The 21,663-nt window shown below is 47.2% G+C and overlaps 1 protein-coding gene across 2 annotated transcripts in view; it reads right to left on the bottom strand.

The window, feature by feature from the left end:
• FKBP2 (FKBP prolyl isomerase 2) overlaps positions 1-21,663 on the bottom strand; it is a 65,103-nt gene that overhangs the window by 24,108 nt on the left and 19,332 nt on the right. For both annotated transcript variants that reach the window (XM_063944955.1, XM_063944956.1), the window contains exon 3: positions 10,690-10,802. In XM_063944955.1, coding sequence (XP_063801025.1) covers positions 10,690-10,802 — 113 coding nt within the window. The remainder of the gene's footprint in view (positions 1-10,689; positions 10,803-21,663) is intronic.

Below are 21,663 nucleotides of genomic sequence, written 5' to 3'. Positions count from 1 at the left end.
CAAAGCCCACAACTCCAACACACGTCTAGCAGAAGCTAAGGCCAACAAAGTGACAGCCTTCCACGTGAGAAACTTGACCTCAACATAATGTAGAGGTTCAAACCAGTCTGACTGGAGGAACTCCAACACCAAGTTAAGATCTCAGGGCGGTACAAAGGGAGGTTGGATGTGCAGAACTCCCTTCAAAAAAAGTGTGAACCTCAGGGAGGGCAGCCAACTGTTTCTGGAAGAAAATGGATAGGGCCAAAATTTGGACCTTCATGGATCCCAACCTCAGGCCCATATCCACACCTGCTTGCAGGAAGAGGAGAAAACGTCCCAGTTGAAACTCCATCGTAGGAAACTTCTTGGACTCACACCAAGATACATATTTTTTCCAAATACGATGGTAATGTTTAGATGTTACTCCTTTCCTAGCCTGTATCAGGGTAGGAATAATCTTGTTTGGAATGCCCTTCCGAGCTAGTATCTGGCGTTCAACCTCCATGCCGTCAAACGTAGCCGTGGTAAGTCTTGATAGGCGAACAGCCACTGCTGCAGTAGGACCTCCCGAAGAGGAAGAGGCCTCAGCTCTTCTAGCAGTAGATCCGCGTACCAAGACCTTCTTGGCCAGTCTGGAGCAATGAGGATCGCTTGAACCCTTGTTCTCCTTATGAGCTTTGGCATTCTTGGAATGAGTGGGAGTGGTGGAAACACGTACACCGACTGGAAAACCCATGGAGTCACTAGGGCGTCCACCGCCACTGCTTGCGGGTCCCTCGACCTGGAACAATATCGCCAAAGCTTCTTGTTGAGACGAGAGGCAATCATGTCTATTTGAGGTACACCCCAAAGATCTGTTACCTCCTTGAATACCTCCGGATGGAGACCCCACTCCTCTGGATGGAGATCGTGTCTGCTGAGGAAGTCTGCTTCCCAGTAGTCTACTCCCGGAATGAAGATTGCTGACAGCGCCAACGCGTGTTTTTCTGCCCAGAGGAGGATTCTTGTTACCTCTGACATTGCAGCTCTGCTCTTCGTTCCGCCCTGTCGGTTAATGTAAGCAACTGTCGTTACATTGTCCGACTGCACTTGAATGGCCCGATTTCTCAGAAGATGGGCCGCTTGGAGAAGACCGTTGTAGACGGCTCTTAGTTCCACAATGTTTATCGGTAGGCCGGCTTCCAGACTTGACCACCTTCCTTGGAAGGTTTCCCCTTGAGTGACTGAGCCCCAGCCCCGAAGACTTGCATCCGTTGTTAGAAGGATCCAGTCCTGAATCCCGAACCTGCGGCCCTCCAGAAGGTGAGGTAATTGCAGCCACCAGGGGAGTGAAATCCTGGCCTTTGGCGACAGACGTATTCTCTGGTGCATATGTAGATGGGATCCCGACCACTTGTCCAGGAGATCCAGTTGGAAGGACAGAGCATGAAACCTCCTGTACTGTAGAGCCTCCTAAACGGCCACCATCTTTCCCAGAAGGCGAATGCACTGATGAACAGATATCCGGGCTGACCTCAGGACATCCCGGACCATTGTTTGTATCACCAACGCTTTTTCCTCTGGAAGAAACACCCTCTGCAATTCCATGTCGAGGATTATTCCCAGAAAGGACAATCTCCTGGTTGGTTCCAAATTTGATTTTGGAAGATTCAGGATCCAACAGTGTTCCCTGAGCAGATGAGTCGTGAGAAGAATGGACTGTAACAGCTTCTCCTTGGACGATGCCTTTATCAGCATGGACTGTAACAGCTTCTCCTTGGACGATGCCTTTATCAGCAGATCGTCTAGATATGGAATTATGTTCACCCCCTGTCTGCGGAGGAAAACCATCATTTCCGCCATCACCTTGGTGAATACCCTCGGTGCTGTGGAGAGACCAAATGGCAGAGCCTGGAACTGATAGTGACAGTCCAACAGTGCAAATCGGAGATAAGCTTGATGCTGTAGCCAAATCGGAATGTGGAGGTACGCATCCTTGATATCCAGGGATACCAGGAATTCCCCCTCCTCCAGACCTGATATCACCGCCCTTGGAGACCCCATTTTGAACTTGAACTCCCTCAGAAAGGGGTTTAGGGATTTTAAGTTCACAATGGGCCTGACCGAACCATTCGGTTTCGATACCACGAAAAGGTTCAAATAGTAACCCTTGCTTTGCATCTGTGGAGGAACTGGTACAATAACCTGTGCCTCCACCAACTTCTGGATGGCTCCCTGTAGGATAGCCTTGTCTGCCAGCAAAGCTGGTAAGCCTGATTTGAAGAACCGGTGAGGAGGGAGATCTCAAAATTCCAGCCGGTACCCCCTGGGACACAGTATCTTGTACCCAGGGATCCAAGCTGGACGACACCCAGATGTGACTGAAATGTCAGAGTCTCGCCCCCACCGGCCCTACCTCCAGGCCGCGCGGACCACCGTCATGCTGAGGACTTTGGCGTACCTGAACCGGATTTCTGTCCCTGGGAACCCACAGCAGCAGGTATCTTGGATTTTGGCCGACCTCCTCTAAAGAAGGTGATAATGCTGATATTATCTTAGACCGCAAAGCTATACCTCTAAATACACCTTTACCGTTGAGCCGCTAGGCTACGTGCACGTGCTACGCACTTTGTACGCTATTTGCATACAGAGTCCTGCACGTGGTACGCACTTGGCGTATGCACGCTGCGCTGAGTGTACGGAGTACACGCAGCGAGCGCACACACAATTGATAACCTTTAAACCTTGTTAATGATACAATGTAATGATATGCTTATACTTTAAACCTTTGGCAGCAAAGTACTGCAACGATGTTATACCTTTAAACCTTAAGTAGCACTAGCGATACAAAGTACTCACAGTGCGTACACCTTAACAATGCTTATACACCTTAAACAGGTTAAACCACTTTAAAAGCCCAGGCAGGAAAGTGAAAACACAACACTGATTTATAGTTGAAACCACAGGGTTCTAAGGCCACCGTGGATTGATTCCAAAAAGGTAAAAACAGTACACTTTATACACTACAGGCTAACAAGTAAATCTAAACAGAATAATGGCTACAGAGAATGTACGTACGTGAGAATGTTCGCAAGCGCAACCTGGATCCTGTCCTCCGCTCGTCAAGTAGATAGCGTTCAGAGTCTGAGAACCGGCCAGGCCACGACGGTCTTTTTATACACAACATGCATACACAATACAATGGTCACTGTAATCTCATTGTTCATTGGACACAGAGATGTGTCTCTTCATTACAGTAAAGGTCATAGGTGGATTTGAATAGGTAGGCGATGTCTTTCCCCAACTGCTCTTGTGGGTGGTATCCTCTTGATTCCCGCTGCATATGTAATTTACAGTAAATACAGTTAATGTTCATAATCTACTTTTGTACATAACTATACGCAGGAACAAGCGATCTTTCTCTAACCAACATCGGAATGTTACCCTCAAAATACCCTACAGCTGGATACTAGACATCACCTTCCAAACTTTATCTGACCCTTCCTATCATGCAAAGGCGAATCTCTCTGTCCAGGAACTGTTTAAACTAATAATACTTGCTGACATGGTCTAGGGGAACTATATCTAAAATATACGCTATTTGGGTTAAATATGCTATGTTCTAATAACACGCTACACGCTCACAAACTCCGCCGTAAATACCCATATCATGCGCATGATCGCCGGAGCGATCCTACGCAACTTGCGGATATGTGCACGCACGGCGGACTGAGTGCACACGCAGCGGGCATGCGCATGGGGTTAGTACAAGGCATTTGCATTATGACATTTTTCGACTTTGACAAAGGTGTTGGACGGTTTGGCCTTTCTTGCTTTAGTAACCCGAAAGGACTGTGAAGCAGCTGAAGAAAAAAAGTTTCTTCGTAGCTGGTGCAGCTGAGGGAAGAAAAGGTGACTTACCCGCTGTAGCCATGGAGATCCATGCATCCAACGCTTCCCCAAAGAGAGCCTCACCTGCGTAGGGTAGGTTCTCCACACCTCTCCTGGATTCCGAATCGGCAGACCACTGGTGCAGCCACAGTCCTCGACGAGCTGAGACAGACATGGATGAAATTCCTGCAGCCATTGAACCCAGGTCCTTCATGGATTCCACCAAATAGTAGGATGTAGAATCTCCCCCGAAGCCGTGTATACGGATTTGAGCATAGCATCAACTTTGCGATCAGCCGACTCCTTTAAGGCTGTAGATCCTGGAACCGGTAAAACCACCTTTTTCGAGAGTCTTGATACAGATGTGTCCACCATGGGTGGGTTTTCACATTTTTTTTTTATCCTCCTCAGGGAAAGGGAAAGCAACCAGAACCCTTCTAGGGATCTGGAATTTTTTCTCTGGGTTTTCCCATGCCTTTTCAAATATAGCATTTAATTCTTTGGACGCAGGGAAGGTTAGCAAGTCTTTCTTATTGTCAGTGAAGTAAGCCTCCTCAACCTGCTCAGGTGTTGTATCCGCAATATTCAACACATCCCTTATAGCCTCTATCATCAACTGCACCCCTTTAGCAAGAGATGCGGCCCCCCTAAGCACATCCCCCATCACCGTATCAGAATCGGTATCCGGGTCATCTTGCATAATCTGTTCAAGAGCACGTTTGTGGGAAGGTACAGAGGGAGGCCCTGAGGTAACAGAACCGTTCCAAACTGCCATAGAGTTCTGTAAAACCTGAGTTGCAGATTCATTTTGTGCAACCCTAGAAGAAATTTCAGACACCATAGATTTGAAAGAGGAAAACCATTCAGGCTCCCTTGCTGCAATCTGCGCTAAAACAGTGCAATCCTGATTACCTGGAATAAGATCATCCTGAGAGGATAAATCCTCTGCAGCATATGACACAGAGTCCCTAGACATGGCCAAAATGAGACCCCAAACACTACACACACAGGGGAAGTTAGACAGAGTTTCACCCTCAAGAATGGCAAGAGAGACACAGAGATTGGAGCCAACTCACACACAGTGCTGTCAAGGTATAGGGAGACCCCAACCAGCGTTGACTGTGTACCTTAATAGGTTACACAGCCTGTATACGCCCCCCACCCCCCATACACACACACCTTCTACAACCCCCTGGTACCGTAATAGATAGCTGGAGTTGATATGGAGGGACAGCGCTGCACTGACAGCGTCTCTGCAGGCAGGAAAACGGTGCTGAACGCTGCTGGGTCTGCTCTGAGAAGCTCCGCCCCCTTAATGGCACGGTCTTCCCGCTCTTCTGAAGATTATACTGGCCTGAGTAATTGTGCTCACAGCGATCCTGGGACCCTGACATGCTTGGAGGTCCTTGTAGGGTGTAGGCGCTGGCTCAGGATGCCCCTCACAGTGGCGCACTATGTACCACTGAGCTCCGGAGTGCAGTTAGTACTGCGCTACATACCCTGTTGCCGCCATCTTCACACCGGCCCCCCGCTTGCTAGGAGGGCAGGTGACTAACTCGCCACCGATCTTCTGGCTCTGTAAGGGGGTGGCGGCATGCTGCCGGGGTGAGCGCTCCCCTGTGGCAGGGAACGATCTATCCCCTCAGGAGCTCAGTGTCCTGTCAGCGGAGATAGTGGCTCAGACCCCGCAGGGCAGACACTACTCCTCCCCTTAGTCCTTCGAAGCAGGCAGGCTGGTGCCAGCAGCCTCCCTGTAAAATAAAAAAAAACTCTAAAATAAACTTTACCAGAGAAGCTCTGTAGAGCTCCCCTAGCTGTGACCGGCTCCTCCGGGCACATTTTCTAAACCGTGTCTGGTGGGAGGGGCATAGAGGGAGGAGCCAACCCACACTGTTAAACTCTTAAAGTGCCAATGGCTCCTAGTGGACCAGTCTATACCCCGTGGTACTAATGTGGTTGTATGTAATGTGTGAATTACACAGGACACCCCAGAGCTGTCACTTTCACAGCCTGAGGCGCTTCTACCCTGCCTAGTACACGTGACGCCAGGTGCCACTGTCCAGGAAGTCAGTGGCTCATAACAGCCAATCAAAGCGAGAATGGAAGTGAGTAAATGCCCACACAGCAGCGGAAATATTGGTCGCTCGGTTAAAACAGCATATACTGCCCGATGCAGCAGGCTTTAATATCGGATGGACATGCTGGCTGATCCCACGTCTGACCTATCGATATTACTGAATCGGTCACAGGCATACACTATCCAATTATCTGGCCAATCCACCAATATTGGGCAAATCGGCCAGATAACTGCATAGTGTATGCCCAGCATTAGATGTATGTCACCAAGCTGATTAGCTAGGACCATCAAAACTGAATATACCACACTGAAAAAGGTGGAATGCTTAGACATATTTGTAAAGGGTTGGGTATGGGATCCAAAAAGTCAGAAGACTGACAGCGGAATACTAATGCCTTCCAGGTAAGTATTTCACCATAAGACTAATCCACCCTCCCGCAGCCTAACCCTAACTGTACTTTCTCCCCCAGCCTAACACTAACACCCCCCACGCCTAACCATCACCCAAGTGCCTAGCCCTATCCCCAACCTACCTACTTACCTCTGGGATCTGATAGGATTCTGACCATTGGGATCCCAGCTGCCAGGATTTTGGCCACATCCCATTTGCACACTACATATACCATTTCCTTACAGCAAATAATAGAAGGCATAGATGCAATTGGTTAAAATAATAAAGCCTTGTCACAGTTTTGCTATTAGGGATTGCTAAAACTGTGGCTAAGCATGCTGAATGTGTAGTTTTAAAACATCTGGAGAGCCACAGGTTGGCCAGGCCTGCACTAGACAATACACACTATGGGCCTAATTCAGACCTGATCTCTGCTGTTTTCGCACAGCAGCCGATCAGGTCTGAACTGCGCATGCGTCGGCGCATGCCAGACAGCAGACGGCCGTCTCAGTCCTGTGATCGCCTCTGGCTGATTGACAGGCAGGAGGCGGTCGCTGGGCGGGAGGGCGGCGCTTGCCCGCCGTTTTAGGGATGCAGTCTGGGCAACGCAGGTGTGGGCGGACCGTGCGGGGTGGCGGACCGTGGCGGCTGCGTGACGTCACACGCAGCCGCTGTGACCTGGACAGCGACGAGTAGCTCCTGGGTAGGAAATTAATGGGGGTCGTTCGTAGCGTACACACTAAACGATATGCACCTTATCGTCAATGACAGACAAAATTGACCTGCATGTACAAAACGACAGAAGACCTCACTAGCAACGCGCTGGAGCACGCATTGTTCACTTCATAGGGCCTAATTCAGACCTGATCTCTGGGCAGTAATTTTTGCAGCCCTGCAATCAGATAGTTGCCGCCTACTGGGGGAGTGTATTTTAGCTTTGCAAATGTGCGAACGCATGTGTAGCAGAGCTGCACAATCTGATTTTGTGCAGTCTCTGCTCAGTCCAGGACTTACTTAGCCGCTGCGATCACTTCAGCCTGTCCGGGACTGGAATTGATGTCAGACACCCTCCCTTCCAACGCTTGGATACACCTGCGTTTTTCCAGACACTCCCTGAAAATGGTCAGTTGACACCCACAAACACCCTCTTCCTGTCAGTCACCTTGCGATCACCCGTGCGATCGCTATTTTCGCACCATCCTGTCGCTGTGCACCGATCCCTGTTGCTGCGGTCCGTTGCACCTGCATATTGCGGTGCATATGCATGCGCAGTTCAGACTTGATCGCGGCTGTGAGAAAATGCAGCCTAGCGATCGGGTCTGAATTACCCCCATAGTGCATACACACTGGGCGATATTAAAAACCATATCGCTCAGAAGGGGGAAAATAAGCAATATTGCCCACAATACCCAGCGTTACTTACAAAAAAAATTGTGAATAAAAACATGCTGGCAACATTTTAGTATACTGCCAAATACTTTATTCAATATATACCAAAAACACATTTCAAGAATAAAAATGTATTTAACCATAGATTCAAGTGCCAGAGGCCCAAATAGAAATTGCACTTACAAGTAAAAACCATAAAGGACTGAAACTGTCATAAGAACAAATGTCAGGAGCCGTAGCCGATGACAAAGGGGCACAAATTGCCACGGTCAGTGTTAAGGAGTGACAAAAAGTAGAGTGATACTGCCGGCCAGTGTGTCTACTTAGCGTTCAGTAGGGGGTTAACCAGAACAATTAGTTGGGTAATATCAAAACAAGTTGGATTCTCCCCCCCAACTACTTGGACAGAAATTTTTGGGATGTTTTCGCTGTGTGGGAACAAACGGCTGATCATCATTTGTTCCCACACATTATCAGTCTATCGTTCCAAACAGCCAACTAGTTGGCTGGTTGGAACGATAACATCCTGATATATGGCCAGCTTAAAGCAATGCTCTAAGGGGGTAATTCAGTTAGCGACAACAGCTGTAAGGTGTGTGTGTTCCAATGTGTAGATCACAAGCCTGTCCTTATCTGGGTGTACCTGAGAGGTGAGTAATGATCCCTCTACACCAGAACAATTAGTTAGGTAAGATTGGGTAACAACTTTGATTTTTTTCCCCCCCCCCAACTAGTTGGACAACCGCTTCTAGGTGTTTTTCGCTGTATGGGAGCAAACGGACGATTATCATTTGCTCTCACACACTACACAGATTATCATTTCAACCAGCCAACCAGTTGGAATGATATCATCCTAATGTATGGCCAGCATTAGGAATATATGTTAGTGTAGGGACTTGCCGAGATTAGGGTGCCTTAAAAATAGGCTGCAAGCTTAAATGCAGTATTTGGCTGGTTTAAACAAAATCTTTTTTTTTTATTTTTATTAAACCCCCACTGTTATTTTTTTATTATGCTGTGACTACTGGCATGGCTGCGTGACTTCTTAAAAAAAAGCCTAGTATACTAACAAAAAGTGTTTCTATTCAAAATGGTTAATGCCAGTGGCATGCCCAGTGCTAATGCTTAACTCCTCCTTTTGTGTGTGTGTTTCTCTGAAAAGTGCTTATGCAGTTTCCATTTTGTATTACTATTCAGGTTTATTTCATTGGAACAAGTCATAAGTAGGACTAATGCTTAACAATAACTAGTTCTTTAAAAAAAAAAAAAAAAAAAAATCATGAAAACATTAATGCAAAAACAAAAAAATAATTTCTTTAAACATTTTTTTTTTTTTTAGCCCAGCTTACATTTTTGATCAAAATATGAACAAAATCCCAAGGCTTTTATTTACTAGATACACCGATGTTTGCAGTGCTAGTAATGGCGCCGATAACTAATGTCTACATAGGACATTAATCTTGCCACACAGGCGAAACCAAGCATGGGCAAATTTCTTTTCTGCTGTTCCAATGGTTTCTGATACTGTAATAAGTGGAGATACACAGCCACACATCACTGCTAATTAAACTATCCCCTAACACTGCTGTGACTAGATGCAAAACCAGAAGTACACTTAACATACATAGGGGGATACTCAATTAGACGCGGTAAATTACCGTGGCTACTTGATCCCCATGGGGACTATGCAATTAGCCCTGAAAGCCGGTAACCATTGGGGACTTTTTTTTCACATGCCTGAGGCAAAAGGGAAAAAAAATACAGGATAAATTACCCATTTTTGTGATCACGAAAACACATGGTTCCGGTGAACTTATCCTAGATCCTATGGGGTACATTCAATTAGCGTTGGATCCATTCCGACATGCATTTGTCGGAATGGATCCGACAACCCCTATTTCAAATCTCATCTCAATTCGACTTTTTCAAGTCAAATTGAGATGAGGGACCCAGGGGAGGAGAGGGGCGGGGGAAAGCCGCCGGCAGACGGAGATCAGCGCTACAGTAGCGCTGCAGGAGGATGTCACACAGCCGCCCGACCTCACGGCAGTGTCCACCTGGCCCCAGCAAACGTGACCTCACTTGCTGAAGCCATGTTGAAGCTGCCGTGAGCGGCGCGGCTGTGTGACATCCTGCTGCAGCGCTACTGTAGCGCTGATCTCCTCTATATGCCCGTGGCTTTCCCCCCTCCTCCCGTTCTAATCGCTCATCTCAGTCTGACATTTTTTATGTCGGACTGAGATGGTCGAAAAGGGGGCCAAAACAGACCGTTTTTGACACAAGCACGTGGATCGTCAGCTATTCCGCCGATCCACGTGCTTTTCGACAAGTCGAATTCATTGACTTGTCGAAAAATTTTGGGATATATTGAATAGGTCGAATCACGGTTCGACCTTAAAAAGTCGAAAACTGACGTCTTTTCGACAGATTGCAGCTTTCGACTTTAATTGAATATACCCCTATGTGTTTTTGCTCGAAAAACGGGTCATATTTTGTACGAAAAAAAAAAAAAAAGGGTTACAATTGAATTGCCCAATAATGGCAGTACGGATGCTGTAATGGTTAGCATTACTGCCTCACAGCACTGAGGTCATGGGTTCGATTCCCACCATGGCCCTAACTGTGTGGAGTTTGTATATTCTCCCCGTACTTGCGTGGGTTTCCTCCGGGTACTCCGGTTTCCACCCACACTCCAAAAATATACTGGTAGGTCAATTGGATCCCAACAAAATTAACCCTAACATGAATGTGTGTACATGTGATAGGGAATATAGATTGTAAGCTCCACTGGGGCAGGGACTGATATGAATAGCCAAAATATTCTCTGTAAAGCGCTGCGGAATATGTGTGCGCAATATAAATAACTGGTAATAAATAAATAAAATAAATAAATGACCATCAGGCAAAAATCGAGGTAAAAGTCTGTTTCTTTAGCCCAATTTTTTTTCTAATACTATATAATGCATCATAATAGACGTACCCTAACAGACCCTGGTCCCAGCCTTTAATGACTTGTCCAGCGCCCAGTGTAAAGGTGAATGGTTGATTTCTGGGTATGCTGCTATCAAACTCTGTGCCGTCCTCAAGCTTCCCCTATGGAAAACAAATGACATTGATTAATTTGAACACTGAACATACTGTATCTGCCTTTATTATTGCTTTGGAAAAATTATATAACTGCAAATAATGCAGTCTGTTTAATGAGGAATACATTTAAACAGACTACCCACAGGAAAGAACATTAAGAACCAAATTAATGTATAATTGGCCTTATTAGCCACCATGCTTTAAACAGACATTTCTTATGCCAGGGCTAACAGAAAGTGTCCTTTTATTTATAAAACTAAACCACTGGCTCTGCTCATACATCGCTTACCAAGCAGTAACTCAAATAACAACACAGACATAACATTATGACTGCGGAGTTTGGGAACTGCAATGAGGAGAGGGTGGGATGAATCAAAGTTTATTTTTTTCCAACTGCAATCCATACAGGTTGTTAGCATAAAACACTGCTCAGAGTGGCAGATGGCAAAGTGATAGAATACCACCACATAAAGATGCCAATGAGAACCATATGTTAAAAAAAAGCAAGACTGGGCAAGCCACATGTGTTGTATATGCATGGTGCCCGATTTACAATTGGTTGCTGAAATACTGCCATGAAGAATTCATGAAAAATAAGATTTTACTCACCGGTAAATCTATTTCTCGTAGTCCGTAGTGGATGCTGGGTACTCCGTAAGGACCATGGGGAATAGACGGGCTCCGCAGGAGACTGGGCACTCTTTAAAGAAAAGATTAGGTTCTACATCTGGTGTGCACTGGCTCCTCCCTCTATGCCCCTCCTCCAGACCTCAGTTAGGGAAACTGTGCCCGGAAGAGCTGACATTACAAGGAAAGGGAAACATTCTTCAAAGGAAAAGAAGTATTAGAACTCGAGGGCATACATTGAGACTGGAGGGGGGGAGGTTCAGGGGAAATTTAAGGAAAAATTACTTCACAGAAAGGGTAGTGGATAAGTGGAATAGCCTCCCATCAGAGGTGGTAGAGGCTAAGACTGTAGGGCAATTTAAACATGCTTGGGACAGGCATATGAATATCCTTACAAAGAATCAAGATTAAAAAAGGGTTGAGATTGCCTAAAGGATAAAATAAAAAAGGGGCAGACTAGATGGGCCAAGTGGTTCTTATCTGCCGTCAAATTCTATGTTTCTATGAAAGGATTTGGAATCCAGGGTAAGACTCATACCAGCCACACCAATCACACCGTACAACTCGTGATAACTATACCCAGTTAACAGTATGAACAACTGAGCCTCATTAAACAGATGGCTCAGAACAAAAAACCCTATAGTTAAGCAATAACTATATACAAGTATTGCAGAAGTCCGCACTTGGGACGGGCTCCCAGCATCCACTACGGACTACGAGAAATAGATTTACCGGTGAGTAAAATCTTATTTTCTCCGACGTCCTAGTGGATGCTGGGTACTCCGTAAGGACCATGGGGATTATACCAAAGCTCCCAAACGGGCGGGAGAGTGCGGATGACTCTGCAGCACCGAATGAGCAAACTCAAGGTCCTCCTCAGCCAGGGTATCAAACTTGTAGAATTTTGCAAACGTGTTTGATCCCGACTAGGTAGCAGCTCGGCAAAGTTGTAAAGCCGAGACCCCTCGGGCAGCCGCCCAAGAAGAGCCCACCTTCCTCGTGGAATGGGCTTTGACTGATTTAGGATGCGGCAGTCCAGCCGCAGAATGTGCAAGTTGAATCGTGCTACAGATCCAGCTAGCAATAGTCTGCTTAGAAGCAGGAGCACCCAGCTTGTTGGGTGCATGCAGGATAAACAGCGAGTCAGTTTTTCTGACTCTAGTCGTCCTGGAAACATAGATTTTCAGGGCCCGGACTACATCCAGCAACTTGGAAGCCTCCTAGTCCCGAGTAGCCGCAGGCACCACAATAGGTTGGTTCAAATGAAACGCTGATACCACCTTAGGGAGAAATTGGGGACGAGTCCTCAATTCTGCCCTGTCCATATGGAAGATCAGATAGGGGCTTTTACATGACAAAGCCGCCAATTCTGACACACGCCTAGCCGAAGCCAAAAGCATGACCACTTTCCACGTGAGATATTTCAACTCCATGGTCTGAAGTGGCTCAAACCAATGAGATTTTAGGAAACCCAACACAACGTTGAGATCCCAAGGTGCCACTGGAGGCACAAAAGGGGGCTGAATATGCAGCACTCCCTTAACAAACGTCTGAACCTCAGGCAGTGAAGCCAGTTCTTTTTGAAAGAAAATAGACAGGGCCGAAATCTGGACTTTAATGGATCCCAATTTTAGGCCCATAGTCACTCCTGACTGTAGGAAGTGCAGAAATCGACCCAGCTGAAATTCTTCTGTTGGGGCCTTCATAGCCTCACACCAAGCAACATATTTTCGCCATATGCGGTGATAATGTTTTGCAGTCACATCCTTCCTAGCCTTTATCAGCGTAGGAATGACTTCAACCGGAATGCCCTTTTCCATCAGGATCCGGCGTTCAACCGCCATGCCGTCAAACGCAGCCGCGGTAAGTCTTGGAACAGACAGGGCCCCTGCTGTAGCAGGTCCTGTCGGAGCGGCAGAGGCCAAGGGTCCTCTGAGATCATTTCTTGTAGTTCCGGGTACCAAGTCCTTCTTGGCCAATCCGGAACGATGAGTATAGTTCTTACTCCTCTCTTTCTTATTATCCTCAGTACCTTTGGTATGAGAGGAAGAGGAGGGAACACATAAACCGACTGGTACACCCACGTTGTCACTAGAGCGTCCACAGCTATCGCCTGAGGGTCCCTTGACCTGGCGCAATATCTTTTTAGCTTTTTGTTGAGGCGGGACGCCATCATGTCCACCTGTGGCCTTTCCCAACGATTTATAATCAGCTGGAAGACTTCTGGATGAAGTCCCCACTCTCCCGGGTGGAGGTCGTGCCTGCTGAGGAAGTCTGCTTCCCAGTTGTCCACTCCCGGAATGAACACTGCTGACAGTGCTATCACGTGATTTTCCGCCCATCGGAGAATCCTTGTGGCTTCTGCCATCGCCATCCTGCTTCTTGTGCCGCCCTGTCGGTTTACATGGGCGACCGCCGTGATGTTGTCTGACTGAATCAGCACCGGCTGGTTTTGAAGCAGGGGTTTTGCCTGACTTAGGGCATTGTAAATGGCCCTTAGTTCCAGAATATTTATGTGTAGGGAAGCCTCCTGACTCGACCATTGTCCTTGGAAGTTTCTTCCGTGAGTGACTGCCCCCCAACCTCGGAGGATTGCATCCGTGGTCACCAGGACCCAGTCCTGTATGCCGAATCTGCGGCCCTCGAGAAGATGAGCACTCTGCAGCCACCACAGCAGGGACAGGGTGATCAGCCGATGCATCTGAAGATGTGATCCGGACCACTTGTCTAACAGATCCCACTGAAAGATCCTTGCATGGAACCTGCTGAATGGAATTGCCTCGTAAGAAGCTACCATCTTTCCCAGGACTCGCGTGCAGTGATGCACCGACACCTGTTTTGGTTTCAGGAGGTCTCTGACCAGAGATGACAACTCCTTGGCCTTCTCCTCCAGGAGAAACACCTTCTGTTCTGTGTCCAGAATCATACCCAGGAACAGCAGACGCGTCGTAGGAACCAGCTGCGACTTTGGGATATTCAGAATCCAGCCGTGCTGTTGTAGCACATCCTGAGATAGTGCTACTCCGACCAACAACTGCTCCATGGACCTCGCCTTTATAAGGAGATCGTCCAAGTACGGGATAATTATAACTCCCTTCTTTCGAAGGAGTATCATCATTTCGGCCATTACTTTGGTAAATACCCTCGGTGCCGTGGACAGACCAAACGGCAACGTCTGGAATTGGTAATGGCAGTCCTGTACCACAAAATGGAGGTACACCTGGTGAGGTGGGTAAATGGGGACATGTAGGTAAGCATCCTTGATGTCCAGTGATACCATGTAATCCCCCTCTTCCAGGCTTGCAATAACCGCCCTGAGCGATTCCATTTTGAACTTGAACTTCCTTATATAAGTGTTCAAGGATTTCAAATTTAGAATGGGTCTCACCGAACATTCTGGTTTCGGTACCACAAACATTGTGGAATAGTAACCCCGTCCCTGTTGAAGGAGGGGAACTTTGATTATCACCTGCTGGAGGTACAGCTTGTGAATTGCCGCCAGTACTACCTCCCTGTCCTGGGGAGTAGCTGGCAAGGCTGATTTGAGGTAACGGCGAGGGGGAGACGTCTCGAACTCCAGCTTGTATCCCTGAGATACCACTTGTAGAACCCAGAGATCCACCTGTGAGCGAACCCACTGGTCGCTGAAGTTCCGGAAACGGGCCCCCACCGCACCTGGCTCCACATGTCATGCGGTGGACTTAGTGGAAGCAGGGGAGGATTTTTGTTCTTGGGAACTGGCTGTATGGTGCAGCTTTTTTCCTCTACCCCTGCCTCTGGGCAGAAAGGACGCGCCTCTGACCCGCTTGCCTTTCTGAGGCCGAAAGGACTGTACTTGATAATACGGTGCTTTCTTAGGCTGTGAGGGAACCTGAGGTAAAAAAGTTGACTTCCCAGCTGTTGCTGTGGATACGAGGTCCGAAAGACCGTCCCCAAACAATTCCTCACCCTTATAAGACAAAATTTCCATGTGCCTTTAAGAATCAGCATCACCTGTCCACTGTCGAGTCCATAATACTCTCCGGGCAGAAATGGACATGGCATTAATTCTAGATGCCAGCCGGTAAATGTCCCTCTGTTCATCTCTCATATATAAGACTACGTCTTTAATATGCTCTATGGTTAGCAATATAGTGTCCCTGTCAAGGGAATCAATGTTATCAGACAGGGAATCAGACCACGCTGCTGCAGCACTACACATCCATGCTGAAGCAATAGCAGGTCTCAGTATAGTACCCGAGTGTGTATACACAGACTTCAGGATAGCCTCCTGCTTTCTATCTGCAGGCTCCTTTAAGGCGGCCGTATCCTGAGAAGACAGTGCCACCTTTTTTGATAAGCGTGTGAGCGCCTTGTCCACCTTAGGGGATGTCTCCCAGCGTAACCTATCCGTTGGCGGGAAAGGGTACGCCATTAGTAACAGCTTAGAAATTACTAGTTTCTTATCTGGGGAACCCCACGCTTCTTCACACAATTCATTTAACTCATCAGATGGGGGAAAAGTCACTGGCTGCTTTTACTCCCCAAACATAATACCCTTTTTTGTGGTAACCAGGTTAATGTCAGAAATATGCAACACATTTTTCATTGCCGTAATCATGCATCGGATGGCCCTAGTGGATTGTACATTTGTCTCATCCTCGTCGACACTGGAGTCAGACTCCGTGTCGACATCTGTGTCTGCCATCTGAGGTAGCGGGCGTTTTTGAGCCCCTGACGGCCTCTGAGATGCCTGGGCAGGCGCGGGCTGAGATGCCGGCTGTCCCAAAGCTGCGTCATCGAACCTTTTATGCAAGGAGTTGACACTGTCGGTTAATACCTTCCACATATCCATCCACTCAGGTGTCGGCCCCGCAGGGGGCGACATCACACTTATCGGCACCTGCTCCGCCTCCACGTAAGCGTCCTCATCAAACATGTCGACACAGCCGTACCGACACACTGCACACACACACAGGGAATGCTCTGACTGAGGACAGGACCCCACAAAGTCCTTTGGGGAGACAGAGAGAGAGTATGCCAGCACACACCAGAGCGCTATACAACAGAGGGATATACACTATACACAGTGAATTTTCCCCCTATAGCTGCTTATATCACAATTTGCGCCTAAATTTATGTGCCCCCCCCTCTTTTTTTTACCCTTTCTGTAGTGTATACTGCAGGGGAGAGCCTGGGGAGCGTCCTTCCAGCGGAGCTGTGAAGAGAAAATGGCGCTGGCTGTGCTGAGGAAGATAGCCCCGCCCCTTCATCGGCGGGCTTCTCCCGCTTTTTATAACATTAATGGCAGGGGTTTCTGCACATATACAGTGTTAAACACTGTATTATGTGCTTTTTTGTGCCAAAAGGTATATTAATTGCAGCCCAGGGTGCCCCCCCCCCCCCCCCAGCGCCCTGCACCCACCAGTGACCGGAGCGTGTGGTGTGCTGTGGGACCAATGGCGCACAGCCGCAGTGCTGTGCGCTACCTTATTGAAGACCGGAGTCTTCAGCCGCCGATTTTCTCCGGTTTCTTCCGTCTTCTGGCTCTGCAAGGGGGACGGCGGCGCGGCTCTGGGAACGGACGATCGAGGTCGGGCCCTGTGTTCGATCCCTCTGGAGCTAATGGTGTCCAGTAGCCTAGAAGCACAAGCTAGCTGCAAGCAGGTAGGTTTGCTTCTCTCCCCTAAGTCCCACGTAGCAGTGAGTCTGTTGCCAGCGATCTCACTGAAAATAAAAAACCTAACAAATACTTTTCTTTATAGTGAACTCAGGAGAGCCCACTAAGTGCATCCAGCTCAGGCCGGGCACAGATTCTAACTGAGGTCTGGAGGAGGGGCATAGAGGGAGGAGCCAGTGCACACCAGATGTAGTACCTAATCTTTTCTTTAAAGAGTGCCCAGTCTCCTGCGGAGCCCGTCTATTCCCCATGGTCCTTACGGAGTACCCAGCATCCACTAGGACGTCAGAGAAATATGTTTAAATATATAGAATTACAACTGTATATTTAGCCTATACATGCAAAGAGAGTATAAGAGTGACAGTTATCATATAAGTACTACACATCAGACCCAGGGGATGCCCGAAGATAGAGGCTTCCTAGAAGGTATAGGTCAGTTGCAACCAGAAAAGGGTCAAATCAAGGCCAAACGTTTTAGCATTATTTTAAATATGAAGCCAGGAGTTTCCTACAAAACGGCACGCAGTTTGTCTACTTGTAACTGCCAGACACTGCAGAGTTATACACAGTGCTGTATCACATTTAAAATTGCATAATACACCACACTGATGCATTCCCAACAATGTCTCTGTATACCCTGTGTGATTACCCAGTGACACAGGATGTCACCTTTCACTATGTCCACATTTGCAATTTTGACAGCAGAAAGTACTGTAGACATTGATGATGTCGACATAGTTAAAATGTTGACATATTTAAAGTCGAAACCTGCAACATGTAGACACTGGCAGAATGTTGATGCTATCAATGATAAACAGAGAGGAAGTTGCTCAAATCACTTTATAAGCCCATTCCAGGTGTAAGTAAGGAAGGGGTTAATTTAGACTAGAGAAAACAGATCAGCAAAAAATTCCCCCGGCACACTGCACAATAGGGCAGCATAAAGGGGGTTATTCAGATGTGGTTGAAGGTGAGACATCATGTGCAAAGTATCGATTATCAGTACTTTGAGCATAGCATGCACAAGACCTGCAATGTACATGCGCGAATAGTTCCTGTGTCGTAGTATGCAACCCAGCAGGAGGTGTCTACTTGCAATAGATGCCTACTGCTGCATCACCATATAGCGCTATTCACTGCTACTTCCAAGTAAGCGGCAGTGATGGCACCTCCAACCACATCTGAATCAGGCCCAAAGAGACTACATTCTACATGATAATAGCAATGATCTCAGTTGCATACAATTACAAATAGTCAAATCAATCCATTATACCTGCCACATACCTTGCACCCCAATTTCCATCACTTTGCATTTTTTTGACCACCAAAATGACATCATTATTGTTAATTAAAAATAATTAAAAACTTCTAAGTGACTAATCCAGTTTTTTTTTTTTTTTTTTGGGGGGGGGGGGGGGGGGGAATCCCAGGGTTTGAGTAAAATCCTGATATTATTAGTTTAGAATAGGCATTTTGCACTACTTATCCCCAGCTCTGAGACGGTGAAGAGAAATCAGTGATAAACCCTATGGTAAATGATCAGTGATAACTTATCGCCACTGATAGGATACCGAATTATAATTTATCGCTAAACCGCGATATTGCGGCTAATTGGATACCCCCCCCTCATAGGGTGATATCCAATTATAGGAGATTTATGTTGACCAGCTGAATATCAACATGCTGCTAATTTCAGGACCCTATTCATCGAGAGATTGGTAAGTGTATTCATTAACATGGACATTGCTCACTTCTAAAGGAACATTTCTGTTTATTGGAAGGTCGTTATAGGAACAGGTCTAGAAACTATTCACTGTTAGGGATGCAGTTGGAATCCCGATGGCCAGAATCCCCACGGTCAAAATACCGATGCCAGAATCCTGACCGCCACAGCTATTCCCACTCCTGGGTGTCCACGACACCCATGGAGTGGGACTAGAACCTGTGGCGAGCGAAGCGAGCCACCGAGCCCGCAAGGGCCTTCGTTCCGCTTGCCTCGCCCCCCCCCCCCCCCCGGCATTCTGACGGTCAGGATTACGGCGTCGGAATATTGACCCCTAGGATTCCGTACCCAACCCCACTGTTATCCTGATCGATATACTAATTGAGGACAAGGACGTGTGCTTATGAAATTATTTTTGCAATTTTTATTTATAATTTAGCATCCATTATTTACTTTGTGTGTTTTTATATTATGAATATCTATTTTAAAGACCAGGCCTAAATATTAATTCCATCTGGTGTCAGATCTATCATTCTTATTGTGCCTTCCTGTGTGGAGAGTGACTGCCCCTCATTATTAGCAGCTGCTAAGAAAAAGCAGTCCCACGTAGTGCCTGAATAGAAATACTAGTTATTTCCCATCTTCCTTAACTGGCTTAAGACCTCTGTATCTGCTGTATCCTCTGACCATCAGAGCAAATACTATTCAGTTCTCCAGCTGTTCTGGATTGAGCCCAATGTCTTCAAATTTAAGCCAGTTACCAAAGCAGGCTGGTGCAGATGATGGTGGTGATAATTTTATTTATATAGCGCTCTCTCTCCAACAGGACTCAAGGCGCTTTACAGACATCAAAAACAATGCACGTAATACAGTGGATCTAAGTAATACAGCAATAGATAAGGTTTTCTTTTATGTCTGTGTTGCTTAAGAACACAGAAAGCATAATGCATGATTTGTGTAGGAATTTTGAGTAATGACTTCCAAGGGTTGGATATTCCACCCTCACAAGGTACCAGGTGCAGCAGCCATCTTGGGCGCACAGCGTAGGATTACCCAGAGTGGAATAGTCCACCCCTAGAAGAGATGACACAAAATGGGGATGATTTCAGAGTCCTAAAGTTCAGAGTAGGGTTCCAACAAAACCACCAGGTCCATGTATTTTTCATCCCACCCACAAGTGTACCATATGGGGCAGCCAATTTGAAGGTTACACTGTGGGAGGTGAGCCATACAAGGGCCCAGTGCATATATGGGAAAACCGACACTTATGTAGTAGTAATATGTATCCTATATGCAGGGCGCAATGGCAGGGTGTGCAATCAGTGGAGGTAAACATTACAGGAAAAGCACACGGTGGGGTGAAAAAAAAAAAGGGGGGGGGGGGGAAACAAATTGCAGGTAACCAGTGGCAGAAGAAAAATTGGGTTCATTTTTGATAAGATCATAGTACGGTGGGTATGAGAATATTAAGGGACCTGTGGGAATCATCCAACATCAGCAGCAGCGTGTCCACACATACCCAGAAGTAGGCAGTTTCAGGTGCCAGTGGTAGGAGCTTGGGTGAAGTGGTTCCAGTTGACAGTGGTAGGAAGCTGAGGTGGCGAGAGGGGTGGTCTTCAGTATGCCGACTGATGGAATCCCGGCGCACAGTATACCGGCGCCGGGATCCCGACAGCCGGCATACCGACACTCATTCTCCCTCGTGGGGGTCCACAACCCCCCTGTAGGGAGAACAAAATAGCGTGGCTGGTCGCCGGGAGCCCGACCGCCGGCATATCGTAGTGAACCCGGCGAGAGGGAATCCCTAGAAGTAGTGAACTAAGTCCACGAAGACCAATCAGAATAGAGGGCATCCAGTTACAATACTATTCTAGTTACAAACTTATTCTTTGAAACAATTGTGTTGCAGGAAGTGCAAGGAACCCCACTCAGTACTTTATATGATACGAAACCAAAGGTGAAAATAAGAATTTACTCACCGGTAATTCGATTTCTCATAGTCCGTAGTGGATGCTGGGGACTCCGTAAGGACCATGGGGATTAGCGGCTCCGCAGGAGACTGGGCACAACTATAAAGAAAGCTTTTAGACTACTGGTGTGCACTGGCTCCTCCCACTAAGACCCTCCTCCAGACCTGTTAGGATACTGTGCCCGGAAGAGCTGACACAATTAGGAAGGATTTTGAATCCCGGGTAAGACTCATACCAGCCACACCGTATAACTCGTGATACAATACCCAGTTAACAGCATGATAACAACTGAGCCTCTCAACAATAACCCTTTAGTTAAGCAATAACTATATACAAGTATTGCAGACAATCCGCACTTGGGATGGGCGCCCAGCATCCACTACGGACTATGAGAAATAGAATTACCGGTGAGTAAATTCTTATTTTCTCTAACGTCCTAAGTGGATGCTGGGGACTCCGTAAGGACCATGGGGATTATACCAAAGCTCCCAAACGGGCGGGAGAGTGCGGATGACTCTGCAGCACCGAATGAGAGAACTCAAGGTCCTCCTCAGCCAGGGTATCAAATTTGTAGAATTTAGCAAACGTGTTTGCCCCTGACCAAGTAGCAGCTCGGCAAAGTTGAAGAGCCGAGACCCCTCGGGCAGCCGCCCAAGAAGAGCCCACTTTCCTCGTGGAATGGGCTTTTACTGATTTAGGATGCGGCAGTCCTGCCGCAGAATGTGCAAGCTGAATCGTACTACAGATCCAGCGAGCAATAGTCTGCTTAGAAGCAGGTGCACCCAACTTGTTGGGCGCATACAGGATAGAAAGCGAGTCAGTCTTCCTGACTCCAGCTGTCCTGGAAACATAAATTTTTAGGGCCCTGACTACATCCAACAACTTGGA

The sequence above is a fragment of the Pseudophryne corroboree genome, chromosome 11 (genome assembly GCF_028390025.1).
Source record: "Pseudophryne corroboree isolate aPseCor3 chromosome 11, aPseCor3.hap2, whole genome shotgun sequence".
NCBI lineage: Eukaryota > Metazoa > Chordata > Amphibia > Anura > Myobatrachidae > Pseudophryne > Pseudophryne corroboree.
The sequence above is the reverse complement of the archived record's forward strand: the minus strand, read 5'-3'. Positions and strand labels throughout refer to the sequence as shown.